The 15,571-nt window shown below is 44.3% G+C and overlaps 1 protein-coding gene across 6 annotated transcripts in view; it reads right to left on the minus strand.

The window, feature by feature from the left end:
* The window catches only part of LOC139756570 (uncharacterized), a 383,673-nt gene that overhangs the window by 90,208 nt on the left and 277,894 nt on the right, over positions 1–15,571 (minus strand). For 3 of the 6 annotated variants that reach the window (XM_071676174.1, XM_071676178.1, XM_071676179.1), the window contains 2 exons: positions 12,624–12,753; positions 11,420–11,680 (listed from right to left, as the gene is read on the minus strand). In XM_071676174.1, the coding sequence (XP_071532275.1) occupies positions 12,641–12,753 (113 nt within the window). In that variant the 3' untranslated portion in view covers positions 11,420–11,680; positions 12,624–12,640. Of the gene's footprint in view, positions 1–11,419; positions 11,681–11,904; positions 12,754–15,571 lie in introns of those variants that run through there. The other 3 variants (XM_071676175.1, XM_071676180.1, XM_071676176.1) reach the window with 2 other exon arrangements.

The raw sequence follows: 15,571 nt of genomic DNA on the forward strand, positions 1-15,571 counted from the left end.
CTGCTGCTCCTGCCACCACTACCCCTGCTGCTGCTGCTACCACTACCCCTGCTGCTGCTGCCACCACCACCTCTGCCTTGTACCACCACATTTCTTCTTCTTCCTCCCTCGATCCTCAACAAATTGAGTAGTTACATCTCTCAAGGCAAAAGTGTTATATGTACGTATGAAGATATAACCTCACAGCCCCCCCCTCCCCCCATCCCCATAATCTCCAGCAGTTGTGTTCGTGGTGACCAGAAGGATGGAGGGGGACCACTACCAAATCATCTCCACCTCCAACACCATCACCATCATTTGCGCCACCGTCACCACCATCATCATCTCGACCATCACTTGCATCATTGACAATACTCAAGTCATCTTTGGCTATACCGCCACACTCGACAAGCAGCGACAAAAACAGACCGGCAATTTCCCCCCCCCCCTGAGCACATCGTTACGACACGAGGACGACAGGACGTCACGGGGACGACGGTACGTCCCCTGGGCACGACGATATGAACCTTGGGTACGAAGACTTGTTACGAGAAAGGTCGAAGGCCACATTCGCACCGTCGTGCTCAAGGGACGTACCGCTGTGCTCACAGGTCGCTGTGTCGTGCTCAAGGGTCGTACCGTCGTGCTCAAGTGTCGTACCGTCGTGCTCAAGGGTCGTACCGTCGTATCCAAGGGTCGTACCGTCTCCTCAAGGTTGGAGCGTTGTGCTCACAGGTCGTTTTGTCGTGCTTAAGGGTCGTACCGTCGTGCTCAGGTGTCGTACCGTCGTATCCAAGGGTCGTACCGTCGTGCTCAACCTATCGTACTGTCGTGCTCAAGCGCCCTTCCCATGAGAACTTCGATAGCCACACCACAACCATCCACCCCAGCCTGCCCTCCCTCTCCTCTCCACCCCACTACAATCAAATGACCCTTACCACCACACGACCACCACATCAACCAACTTCTCCCCCCCAGTCTCCCCCCACACCTGCTCAGCCATTCCGAACACCCCCACTCGATGAAGAGCATCCCCACCGTCCGCTTTCCTCTAACAATAGTCTCCTACATTGCTGCAACAATGTAGTACCACACATTCTCATCACTGGGGGCGCTGCCATAGCCATAAACACTTATCGCTGATGGTACATTCGCGTCCGTCACACACACACACACACACCTCTCTCTCCCTCCCTCTCCCCACTCTCCCTCACCCACCCACACCCCACCACCACCATCACTTGATACTTACCACCAACACTACCACCAACACTAAGGCCATTATTTCGACAACCATGGCCCTCATAACACCTCCCCCCCTCCTCCTCCCCCCCACAGTGCCAACACCTATGGCACCATCGGTTTTACACAAAATCTGCCAGCAGTGATGTCACTGACACCATCACTGCCAGTGCCAACAGGACGACAAGAATCATCACAAACGCGACCGGCTTCGTCGCCCTCACCACCATCATCACCTTCGCCAACATCATTGCCACCAATCCCCATCCATCACCAACAAAAGACACCGGGACTACCACCAACAAACCCCTCTCCATCACTGCCATCACCAACACCGATAACAATATACAAGGGCTGTCACCACCACTCTCCCATCACTCTCCCCTTCACCATCGTTCCCTCTAACACTGCTGTCCACACTGGCCAACACTTGTCCTTTCCTCCTACAGTGCCAGCAGCATCACTGCCACCAACACCAGCCGTTGCATCTGCGCTTCCAACAACAACACTACAATTTTAGTGCCGCCACAGCTCCCAAAAGGCATTTTCGCAACCCTAGTGAATATATATATATATATATATATATATATATATATATATATATATATATATATATATATATATAGGCAGTGGAGGGAGGCAAAGCTGCAATTACTAATTAGTGTGATGTACGGTAAAGAGAACAGTAACAATCACATAAGATAGAAAAGTAGTAAACGAAAAGTAGAAAGGGAGAGAAAATGGGAAGTGGTTGGTCCGAGACTCGGGAAAGAGCGTACGAGAAGAAAACGTCAAAACAAAGATTTTCTTTTTAGGGGATTTATTCCCCCGTTACCTTACCGTAGTGTATATAAATGTTTAAAGTGCTGGCCAACACGCCCGCTACGGGCTTGGGGGGAGAAAAAGGGGGTTGGGAGAGGGAGGTTATCAACATGATTAATGGTAGCTATATATACGTAGTCGATGGGGAGGATTTTCATTTCCCAATTCTTTCGTATCCATTCTGTTATTCTATATTCCCTCCTCATTCCCTATTCCCTTTTTCCTCATTCGAATCACTTCATTTCTTCCCTTACTCTCTCTCTCTCTCTCTCCTTCATGTTCGGCATCGCTGTTTCTTTCCGTTTCGCGTCTCGTTTTCTTTCCTGGGAGGAGGTACTAGCCTATTTCCCATTGCCCTATTTCCTCTCTCTCTCTCTCTCTCTCTCTCTCTCTCTCTCTCTCCCTCTCTCTCTCTCTCTCTCTTCCTCTCTTTCTCTCCTTCTCTTTCCTCTCTCGCTCCCTGCAGCATTCCCGTCTCTTACTCTCTAATTAATGTCCTCTGCTCATTAACGTATCTCATCGAAACACTCTTCTTCTCCCTCTTCAGCGATGTTCTCTTTTTTTTTTTTCAACCCACTCATTATCATTCTTTCTGCCTCCATTTTCATCCTCCACGTCTTCTTCTCGTACATATACAATTCTTTTTTTTTTCATTTCCTAAGATTTGAATATTCGACATTTACCTCTGGTATGATAATATCGAAAAGCTTTAGAATATACATAAATGGGAGAATATGGGCAAGTTTATTTAGTAAAGCTGTCTTTATCGACTCGTATGTAAGGGGTGGTAATGGTGTAAATAAGAGAGAGAAGAGAGAGAGAGAGAGAGAGAGAGAGAGAGAGAGAGAGAGAGAGAGAGAGAGAGAGAGAGAGAGACTGTAGGTTTGTGGGCTGAGAGCCAGCCAGCAGCCCACACACATGTGTGATGTGGGACAGAGAGAATGGCTCGGGCCAAGGAGCAAAGTAGAGTAAGAATAATGGGTAGGTAGAGAAAAGAGAAAAGGAAATGAGCAAGAAGAGGCGAGAGAGGAATGCTGACAGCAGATGTAAGAGAGAGAGAGAGAGAGAGAGAGAGAGAGAGAGAGAGAGAGAGAGAGAGAGAGGAAGCAACGAGAAGGGTGAAAGAGGGGAACAATGAGAAAGGGTGAGACAGAGAGACGTTGACCAAAAAAAACAAAACAAAAAGGAGGTGAGAAAGGGGAAGTGGTCAGAGACGATAAGACAGGGAGAGAGAGAGAGAGAGAGAGAGAGAGAGAGAGAGAGAGAGAGAGAGAGAGAGAGAGAGAGAGAGAGAGAGAATGTAATTACCTATCTGCAATGACGTATTCCCACTCCACAGGGGGGCTGTGAGTTCTACACTCGTGGGACCCCCATCTCCTCTGTGTGTGTGTGTGTGTGTGTGTGTGTGTGTGTGTGTGTCGGGGTTGTAATGGGGGAACTTCATGGCAAACAGATTGCACTTGTCTCTCGAGGAGTAAACAGTGGTGCCTCTTGGACTGTCTCGTCTACGAGACCCTGATGTCTCGCATATGTTTCTCCCTGGCAACCACTGCCTCGCCTCCTCCTCCTCCTCCTCCTTAAATTGGCTCACAATGTCATTCTCCTCCTTAAAATGGCTCGTAATGTCATTCTCCTCCTTAAAATGGCACACACTGCCATTTGATTCGTCAAATGAACTGCTGCAGACGTCATATCTTATATACGTCATAAACAAATGTACATTGTGACCAACAAAATGAGTTAGATTTGAAAATCCTAAAAAAAAATTCAAAACGAGTTTGACACGGATGTGACATACTGCCATAATTTCCCTAGACAATTTTGATTCTCCTACCCTTGATGAATCAGAATCACGTGTGTATAAGTTGGGCTCATGAATATAATTACATAGATATTTGAAAACGAGTTTTACAGATCTGATATTCTGTATGTATTTCCCTCGTGGAAAAATAACCCAAGATTTTGTTTCTGCTTCTCCTGATGGAATTATATCAACACCTAAGTGAAACAATCGATTCAAGTCTTCGTGGCTGACGAATCACCTCTAAAAAAACCCCGAGCGATTCGCTCGTTATGTCACAATCTGTGAACAACGCCAGTGATGGTCTGTATGCCAAGGCTTGGACCCCAATCATGCACTTAGGTAATGATGACCACCAAGTTCCTAATCAGGGGAACCCTAAAACACATCTACCAAATCTGCCTTGAGAAGACAAGCGCCCCCTTTTTTTTTAGGGGGGCCACCAGCCTGCCAACCCACCACCCAAGGGAAAGGAAGGGAAGGAAGGAGGGAAAAGGGAGGAGGAGGAGGGGGGAGAGCAGCCCCCCTGTAATTCGGCACATATGCGCTACGGCAGCCAAGACACCTAAATTTGTGAAAATGGTTCCATTCCGATTTTTTTAAGCTGGTCGTCATATTGGAAAAGTCAGTGGGTGATAACTCACCAGGAATCACAGGGCGCGATGGAGTTGTAATTCTGAGCGTGTATGCTCTCCTCCTGTGTGTGTGTGTGTGTGTGTGTGTGTGTGTGTATGTATTCTCTCTCTCTCTCTCTCTCTCTCTCTCTCTCTCTTCTCTCTCTCTCTCTCTCTCTCTCTCTCTCTCTCTTCAAGCTGGGTTGGGAGGGATTCCCTTCGTGTGGAAGTGGAGAAGGATGGACGAGGAGAGGCTGGAGGGCTGAGAAGAAGAAGGGGGGAGAGAGGAAAAACGAGTGACAGGGACTTGGGAAGATACGAGAAAGGGAAGAGTTGGAAATGGAAATGGGTATAGAAAAGAAAAGGGTATGGAAATCTGGAATGGGCGATAGAAAGGAGGATGTAATGGGAGAAGAGAGCGGGGGTGGGGAGGATTAGATACAGGAGGCAAGAGGAAAGAAGGTTAGGAGGAGAAAGGGGATGGAGAGAGAGGTAAGAGATAAAAGAGAGCAAAGGGAAAGTGGAAACGGGAGAGAGAAGGCGGTGAGGGAGATTCAGCAAGATGGAATGACGAATCAAGGGAATATAGTGAGAAAGAAGGAAGAGGGTGAAGATGGAGTAGATGAGAAAGAACAGAAGAGGTGACAGAATGAAAAGAGGAGGAGGAGTAAGAGGAGAGGAAAGAAGAGGAGGAGGAGGAGGAGGAAGACATGAAGGCAAAGTATACACTGGTTACTCCTCCAATTTCCTGTTTTTTTTTTTTACCTTCAGGACGGAGTTTGGAGGGGTAAGTTAGGGGGTAAGTAGACTAGGCGAGGGTGCTTAGTGACTCCCAGAAGGGCGCTTGTCAGCCCTTAGGGAGGTGGGTTAGGAAGGAGAGGTGGTCCTCGACAACGACTATTTGGAGTTGGATCTCGAGGTATCGGGGTCCTGAGGGATTAGCCGGCGGGGCTGGAGGATTAATCATGGTCCTTTGGGATTGGATCTCATAGCTCTGAGAGCCTAGATCATGGACGTTCAGGGAGGGAGTGGATGGGAGGTTTGAGGATGAGACTGTGGCCACTTAGGGATTGGCTCTGCTCTCTTAAGAGATTAGAGCAAAGGCACTTCATATATTGAATCATGGCTCTCTGGATCTTGGCCATTTGAGGATTGGATCTCTGTTCTAAAGGATTAGGTCATAGGCCCTTTGAGGATTAGCCCTTAGATCGAGGTCTCTAAGGGATTATATGAAAGCCCTGAAGGATTAGATCAGGTCTCATTGGGTTTACAGTGTGGTTTACGGGGGTTGCACCGAGACCTAGTGGGATTGGATCTAAGCCCTTAGGGTGATTAGATCGTGATCCTTTCGGGATTGGATCAATGTTGGGGATTACATTGTGGCTCTCTGTGCCTTTAGGCAGAGTCGGTACTAAGAGGGATTTGAGTATGGCACTTTCGGGACTGGATCGCATCTCTTGGGGATTTATTGGCTCCCTAGAATGCTAACTCCAGATACGCTGTCCCTGTGGATTTATTGGTGGCCTTAAGGGATTTGTTGATGACCGTGAGGATCACTTATCAGATCATGGCCATAGACGATGGCCGTGGAGATTACCTTACGGCCCTGAAATATCAGAACGGCCATAGTGGATTAATTCGCAGAGAACGGGATGGGGACTGATTAATCATCATTGACTTTACGGGGACAAGCGAACTGACGCAGACGATTACTTCGTGGTCCTAGGGACTGCTTTAGAATCCTGAGGACTAGTTCGAGGCCTGGGGATTACTTCGCTGTCGTGGGGGTTTACTTCGTATGCCTGGGGATTAATCAGAAGCCTTTTCAGATCACCTCATGGCCTATGGATTACTTCGAAACCCTAGGGGGATTAGTCCCTGTTCTTGGACTGATACGTCGCCTTACGAATTAGACATGATCCTTACGGATTAAGTAATATAGACGGCGATTAATGGTGGGTGTTTGAACATAGGATTAGCTCGTTCGTCAGGGGGGGATTAATTCGTGAGTCTAGAATAAGATGGAATAAGTTCGTGACCGCTAGAAGTTAAGTCTCGACCCTGTAAGGGTTAGACAGAGAATTGATTAGATTCACGGGGGTAAGGGATTAATGAGTTAGCCTTGAATCGATTAATATTCGTCTGAAAGGAAGTAATACACGGTCATGTCGATTAATTCGTGACCTCCCCTGGGGTAATAGTCGTATAATTCTCTTGGAGTAATTCGTGAGCTCAAATGATTAATTTTTGGTTATGGAGGCTTAATCCATAGCCCAGATGGGGAGAGGGTTTTTTTTTTTCCTTTTTAGGTGTGATTAATTTTTCGTATCTAATTGGCTTTTCGTGTTGAAATTGCAAAATGGAATATTATTCAAGGGTTCCCTAATATTATTCTAAATGACCAAGGAAGGGAAATTTACAGTATAATAGTAGTAGTAGTAATAATGATAATAGTAATGATAATAATAATAATAGTAATAATAATAACAATAGTAATAATACCTCTGAAACATAAACAGAATTTCCCAGAAAACTGAACAACTATAATAATGATGATAATAATGACGATAGTAATAATGATAATAATCAATGATAACTATAGGGATTATATAAAGAATGAACTATAAAGATTGTTAAAAATGGCTAAATTCCCGTACGAAATTTCAAGCGAACATTAGGTAACAATAAAAAAAGGACGCGATTCTGTTCGCCAGTAGAAATCATCTCCGAAAATGTTCACAACCATAACACAAGACCTATGGGCGAAAATATCTTACCGCCTCTGTCAAATAACTTCCATTTTTTACACCTTATGACTGAAAAAAAAGGAACTGTAGCCCCATCTTCTAAAGAGAAAAGAAGAAGGGGAGAGATAGGAGTAGAAAAAGGAGTGACGTAATAGTATCTTTAAAGATAAAAACCATTCAAAATACGAATGAAACCTTTCCATGAGTATACGACACAAGCTTCACTTTAGCAATCCATTGCTGTGGTAACTCGAACATTGTTGTTGTGGCAACGTCATCCATCGCCCAAGAAATAAATAATCACCAAACGAACGTGGTTGGGGGTGTGTCACAGGGGCAATTAACAGAGTAGTTACGTCGTTAGTGGAATGTCCCGCGTGTGCCCCACGAAAGCCTCTCCAAATAGATGTTTTGAGAGGAAGGAAAGAAAGAGAGGACGCCAGTACAAACGTACATTCAGCACCAATGTTTAAAGTTTGGGAATCTGGTACAGACACGTATCTTTGGCTCAGGCCTGTTCTCTCTCTCTCTCTCTCTCTCTCTCTCTCTCTCTCTCTCTCTAGACAGGTACTCCTATTTTTCCTCTTTCCTTTGCCTCTTCTTCTCTTACTTTTTCTCTCCGTCTTCCTCTTTTTCTTTATCCAGTTCTCTCTTTTTTTCTTTTTCTTCCTTACTCACACCTATTTACTTACTTCTACGCTATCCTACAAACTTAAATGTCATTCTTTCTCTTTCACATTAGCATGCACACACACACACACACATACACTTGGCTTAGGTTAATGTGTATGTGTCTGTTTGTGTATGTGTGTGAATTTAAACAGAAGTAAAGACATGTTACATACATACAAGGTTAAGAGACGGGCAACACAAGTACTAAAACTCTCTTCTTGTAACACACAAATAATCATCACACACACACACACACACACACACACACTCATGACCAGACGTTGACAACCACCAACTCAATGTCTCCCATTCACTCTCTTCCTCACATCCACCCACACACACACACACACACACCCACATCCACACTCTCTCTCTCTCTCTCTCTCTCTCTCTCTCTCTCTCTCTCTCTCTCTCCCTCTCCAAAAAAACACCTCCTCACATTTACTCTCTCACTTACTGTCTTGGGAAAGCGGAAAGACCTGGTGCTACAGAGAGTTTAGGAAATGGGTATGAGGAGAAGGGTGAAGGGAGAGAGAGAGAGAGAGAGAGAGAGAGAGAGAGAGAGAGAGAGAGAGAGAGAGAGAGAGAGAATGGAGTAGACTAGGGGGGAGAGGGAGGGCGGGGAGAGGGAGGGGAAGGAGCTGGGGGTAAAGAACAAGAGGTGAGTCGCCTTCTGAAATAAACGGCACCTCACAAGTATTGATTATTGAGTATGACATCTCTCCCACCTACCCCGTTAAGACACTCCTAGCCTGCCTGGCTGCCTCCCTCACCCTCACCACCACACCCTCCCCCTTAACACAACCCACTATTGTCTTCCCTCCTATCCCATCCCCCCACTCTCCTCTCCCTCCTTCCTCTCACCCATCCCCCTTTACCCATTTAAACCCCACCAACCCCCCTTCCCCTTTTCCTTAACCACCATCACCACTTCCCTTAACCCCTAAAACCCTTATCCCCTCCAGCGAGCCTCTCGAACAGTGCTCTTCACTAGCAGCTCCCCACGACTATAGCCAATGGCCACACAGCGCAAGGGAAACCTACAGAATCCCATCTAGAGGTAAGGGGGGGGTTTGGTTTTCCCCCTCTCCTCTTCCCCCTGTGTCTAGCGCCCTCCGAAGGATTCTCTTTCTTCTCTTAATTGATGTTAGTGGCCTGAGGGGGGCGGGGGCATACACGCCCCCCCCTCCCTCCCCTCCCTCCCCCCCTGGCCACGCCCCCTGGCCGAGAAGGGTCCGCCCTCAAACAGCTTGTGTTCTAAGTTCTTGGACGATTTCTTTTGCCAGGATCTGCTATATTCTCTTTCTTATCCCCTGCTCTCTCTCTCTCTCTCTTTTTTCCGCCCTTTTTTTTAATTTTTTTGAGTATTCTTTGGAAACATTCGCTGAAGATGTGTCGTGGTCTTTCGTGAGCTATCATTTCCCCTCGTTATCTTTACTTCACTATCTTCTATGCTTTCTTTCCTGCCCCTTATCTTTCCGAGAGATAGTGGTGAGTATCCACTCATAGATATTCTGTGGTCTGCCTTACGTTATCTTTTATGAATATTCAAATACTATATGGATACCATAAGGTGTTGTTTTGTACTCTTAGTTCTGTCTACTGTAACATGTGATTTTTGAATTCACTTGAATTCTGTTTACGTTTGGGGTTTGGCCGTACAAATCTATTTTTCCTGTAGTTATATTCTATTGGTGTAGACTAATTGTGTGATGAACTGCTGGGAAATGGTTTTATGTGGGTTATTGGCGGAGGGCAATTCCGAATGGGTTTACTGGTGGAGGATGGTTTAAGTGTATGGTTTATATGTAGGGGGTAGGTGTGTGTGGGTGGATAGTTACTTTATACTGAGAGTAAACTGTATGGTTTATGGGTGCTGGATGGTTACCTGATTTAATGAAGAGGGGATGGGGGTATGGTCTATTGGCAAGGAGTGGGAGATAGATGTATAGTCTGTTGGTAAACGTTGGCTGTAGAATCTAGTGGAGGGAGAGGGTAGTTTTGCCGAGTTTCTTGGTCTGTGTCTTCGATTCAGAATGGTTTAGGAGCCAGTAACTACGATTTAACATCATATATGGGCCTGTTCCCTCTGATTTATTATCATTTATGGTCCTGTTCCTCCGATTAATATAATTTATGGGAATGTACCTCCCATTTAACATTATTTGTGAGCCTGTGACTCCAATCTAACATCGGTTTTCGGCCTGTACTTCCGATTTAACATCGGTTTGTGGGCCTGTACTCGCGATTTAACATCGTTCCTGGATCTGTACCTCCGATTTAACATCATTTCTGGGCCTGAGCATCCGATTTTACACAATTCCTGGGTCTGTACCTCCGATCTAGCATCGTTTGTAGGGCCGGTACCTCCTCCGATATTAACATCGTTCGCCTCTGGTGACGATAATGCTAACCAACACACAGAGGTTTGAAACATCTGTCGCGTCTTCCTGGCACTGACGTCATCCAGTCCTGGTCGAACCTAGCCGGTAGGGAGCCCTGTCTCAAACGTCATCCACGATTTATCGCGCCATTGCTTTTGAGTGCTCACAAAATTAATCATATTTCACCCTGAGTAATGACAAAGCGCTCATACCCTGATACTCGTTTTTTTTTTTTTCCTAGCCCTCACCATGGAATCCCACCAGTGTACGGAGATAAGCGCATGTCTCCCTTAATACTGGGAAAGTTACCAAATAAATCGCTACTTTCCCGTGGGATGGATCACGGGATCTAGCATGATCTTAGGTCTCACATATCTTTGTGTTCTAATGTTTATGCAACACCAAGTTTCACCATCTTCCATCCTGCGTAGACGTATCATGAAACTTATTGTTCTAACGTTTCATTTAAAGTCTTACGTCACTGGGCGTACGCAACCTCGACGCAATACCTCTTCGTCGCGCAGTAAAGGTACTCATTGCGTAGCGGACGCCAAAGAAGACGAACATGGCCAACCAGAAATCCAAGGTCATTGGCTCGTACTTCAGAGAAGCAACGTGGAACGATCGGCGAAAGGCTAGATAGCAACGAGGACACGAACTACAAACATATCTAAGACCTCGACGTCCAACTGTAGATGGAACATCATTGGTTCCTACGAAGCATCAAAGCAATCAAACCATCCATCGGTGTTCCCAAGAAACAATGCTGAACGTAATCACTTTTCCTTCCATTAACTACCAAGAAATATCATCATTACATACATGTCACCAATCTATCTGATGGCGACACTTAAAACTACAGGTATGCGTGTCCAGGACTACCATACACTTCACAAAATCTATACCATGCACCTATATATATATACTGTTTACCTCCATCTTACACGTCGAAACTTACCTTACCCTGTCCAACCCCTTTTCCCCTTTTTCTCTCACCAACCTCATAAAAACGAATCACAGTGCATAAACGTAACGTTAGAACAAAGCTTTGTCTCGCTTAATGGGCTGTTAACAGCGTTAATAAATACAAAAACACTCCAATACATAATTATATATGCAAAACATACATGGAATATACAGAGGTTAATGGGAAATTACCTGTTTTTTTGCTCTAGTCTTCATGTGATGCAGAAGAGCCCCATGGTGTAGTTGCAGCCTCATGGTGTAGTTGCAGCCTCATGGTGTAGTTGCGATATCGTCAGCTCGTCACAGTATATCCTGTCTTCAGCAGCAGCACCTCCTCTTCCTCCTTTCTCCCTGCTCTTTCTTCTAGTAGGTCGAGTCTATGCTGGTCCTCCTCGCCTCTTGTCTTGAAGGGGGTTCCCATGTCCCTTGTTCTTCCACGATGTTTCCAGGGTTCTTATAGATGGTATACATGATTCAACCATACTCACCCATCATAATACTTACATATTATGATATGTATACTTAAACTCAAAGGCACGTGCAATAATACATGAACGAAATACATGAATACACAAATACATGCATTTAAACATGGAAATAAACCAATACAAATGCAGAAGTAAATAGAAACATATAAAAGATATAAAAAAAAAAGATCACACACACTCACAATTATATATCACTATCCATCAATATCCTAAGGACCTCTTTTGGGAAGGTTCCTGGTGTTACCCAAGACTCCTTCTACAGAAGCTCCTGCACCTCAAAAGGCTGCGCTACAATCAGGAGCCTTTAAAAAGACGCCCTGGGGAACACCACGACTAGTTCATAAGAAGAGGCCCTGAGGTGACTACATATATATATATATATATATATATATATATATATATATATATATATATATATATATATATATATATATATATATTCTCTATTGCAAGAGCTCAAGAATGGTCAGCGTACATTACTGGGCGACCATCTACAGCGACGTGGCAGCCTAGACATAAGTGATATCCACGGCTTTGCAAATCCTCCATATACGGCCACAACCTCGCAATTTACATCGCATTTTCATCCGGCTGAATACCGGACGTTGTTGTTTGCTCCGCTACCGGCCGTGATGGGGGAGACAGTGGGTTTGGATTAACGGATGATAAGTCTAAAAGGATCTAAAAGATAGCGAATCCACGTGTAAAGAGAGAGAGAGAGAGAGAGAGAGAGAGAGAGAGAGAGAGAGAGAGAGAGAGGATGGAAACTGAATGTAACTTTTTTTAAAGAAAGTAAAAGTCAAGTCAAAGAGAATAAGGACGTAAGAAAGATACCTGGAAGTCAGACATCAACTAACTGAAGACGAGAGACATCGAGAGATGCATCACACTGACAGGGGAAACCTTACTGGGAGACGAAGTCTTGTCATGTGTCCACTTGCTCCTCGAAGACACCCACTCGAGTCGAGACGCGCGAGGATTGGAGGAAGACCTGGGGTGCGTGCGATAACCCTCCGCCCAGACTTATCGCTGAGTAATCTGTAAAGATAAGAAGAAAAAAACATTTCAATCTTATATTTCGAGATTTTTGAAGACATTTAATACATACAAAAATAAGAAATTACATCCACACTAGCTAAAAGCAAAACGGTCTTCCCTCACCCAGAGGAAGGAATGAAGTGCCTTAAGCCATTAAGTTTGATTATCGTACATAGTTATGGTGAAGAACTTGTTAGTGTCTGCAGTAAGATGCAGAAGGCTATCGTACCTCCTTCTATCTGTCAGATCTTACCAGATTCCTGCATACAGCCCTTGGCAATCAAGAGCTTGATGTATGACTACATGCAAGGTTATTTCTTGCTTTCCTGTGATTCCACGCGAGCGTATATTTCGTATACCAGTCTCAGTTTAGGTGATTTCGTTATATATCCTACTACTATCACTTTACAAAGTATATCCCCACACGTCTTGTGGATCAAGAACTATTTAAGTTTATCTTACCATATCCTTTAGATGTGAAGGTCTGAATAGAATGGAGATAATCAAATTGAAAAGGATGTTTTTCCACATCCTTAGGATGGGAATGTCTGAGGGACACGACGCTAAACAATGTGCCATCAGTAAATCCTATCCGCATCCTTCGAATTAGAAGCTGCGAACAGAGCGACGCCAGTCAGAGCTACAGAACCGAATCCTACCCACGTCCTTCGAAGGGGAAGATGCAAAATGAAGGTCGCTAAGGAGAAGGACCTTAGTATATCCTACCCATATCCTTGGGAAGAGCTGAAGAGAAGGGCACCATAAAGCGAAGGGCATCAACACATCCTGCCTGTATCCTTCACACTGGAAGATTTGATAACGGAGATATTGAGACATAAGGACTGTGAAACGAACTGAAAGAAAACGGTGTACGAGGGGTGGAAAAAAAAAAGAGACACAGACGTCTGGGAATCGGACAAACGAACTGAGGAAAAGTAAATGGGAACATCTGGAATAGTGTTGATGCTTCCAGTAGAAGAAAGTTAATGGAAAACAAGAGGAAGGAACAAAGTGATCAAAATTGTGCAATTAGAAGTTGTACTATTTGTGTTTATACACAGACTAGTAGTATCACGACTCATAGCATCAATTCTCATACTATTACTAGTCCTAGTATTAATAACACTATTGGTGCCAGCAATTCTAGTGGTGTTGCTACTACTACAAGCACTGCTGGTGAGGCTGCAGCAAGGCTAGAATCAGTGACAGAAACAATATCAAAAGCAACAACTGCTGTGATACCAGGAGAATAAGATTACCAGCAACAGCAGCAATACAAGTAACAGCATTAACAGCAGCAATACAAGTAGCAGCATTAACAGCAGCAATACAAGTAACAGCATTAACAGCAGCAATACAAGTAAGAGCATTAACAGCAGCAATACAAGTAACAGCATTAACAGCAGCAATACAAGTAAGAGCATTAACAGCAGCAATACAAGTAAGAGCATTAACAGCAGCAATACAAGTAAGAGCATTAACAGCAGCAATACAAGTAAGAGCATTAACAGCAGCAATACAAGTAACAGCATTAACAGCAGCAATACAAGTAGCAGCATTAACAGCAGCAATACAAGTAACAGCATTAACAGCAGCAATACAAGTAAGAGCATTAACAGCAGCAATACAAGTAACAGCATTAACAGCAGCAATACAAGTAAGAGCATTAACAGCAGCAATACAAGTAAGAGCATTAACAGCAGCAATACAAGTAACAACATTAACAGCAGCAATACAAGTAACAACATTAACAGCAGCAATACAAGTAACAGCATTAAAGCAGCAGCATTAATACTGGCAAAAGCATTACGGTTTACTGTAATCTTTTCAGTTTCATAGTAATGCAAAACTGGAAAGCCTCATTAATATTCACTTTCAGTGTTTAAGATTTCATTAACGAAATACAAGTCTTTAATCGAGAGATACAACGAAGCCATAACAATGTAGCTATATGTATCTTAAACACATAATGTATACCACATATCTGATGTACACTTGTTTGCCACTTGGCACTCCGGGAATCGAACCCGGGTCATGTGTGTGACAAAGTTCCAGTGTTCTACATTCATATAGCAATGACCAGGGAGCTAATTGAGTCAATTTGTGTAACTTTGGGCGGGTGTACATGAACACAGTGTTGTGGGGGTGTTAGGTCGTGTGGTGGATTTCCAAGAACAGATCGCTCATACACGTGTAAAGGCTCATATCGATCTTAGGTTCCAAGAGACCTGGCGGAATGTGTAAGGCGCACACACACACACACACACACACACACACAGAAGAGCATTATCAGAACCACAGAAGCAAGGGACAATAATATATATATATATATATATATATATATATATATATATATATATATATATATATATATATATATATATATATATAAACCCCACACACATTTAAGGACGTCAGCAGAACTAACCAGGCAACAGAGCATGAGAGATATACAAGCTACAGACACCCACAAAGGGAATTAACAGAACCACACATGACGCAGAGGATTAAGATATGTATTAGTGACAACAGGGCATCAACAGAGCTGGAGATAACAGGAGGCACCGACAGACCTGCTGTTACCGTATGCTAAGGAGGCCACAATCATAATTTTTCCCTCTTAAGACAACACAAAACACAGCTCTCTGTCCAGATACCACGACGCTCCACAGACGGGAATAGCACATCAAGACAATCCAAACAAGGAGGAGGAACGCTAAGTAGGGAGAACCGGTGTGTGTGTGTGTGTGTGTGTGTGTGTGTGTGTGTGTGTGTGTGTGTGTGTGTGTGTGTGTGTGCGTGTGTGTGTGCCTGTGTG

Source organism: Panulirus ornatus, chromosome 22, assembly GCF_036320965.1.
Source record: "Panulirus ornatus isolate Po-2019 chromosome 22, ASM3632096v1, whole genome shotgun sequence".
In the NCBI taxonomy this organism is placed as follows: Eukaryota; Metazoa; Arthropoda; class Malacostraca; order Decapoda; family Palinuridae; genus Panulirus; species Panulirus ornatus.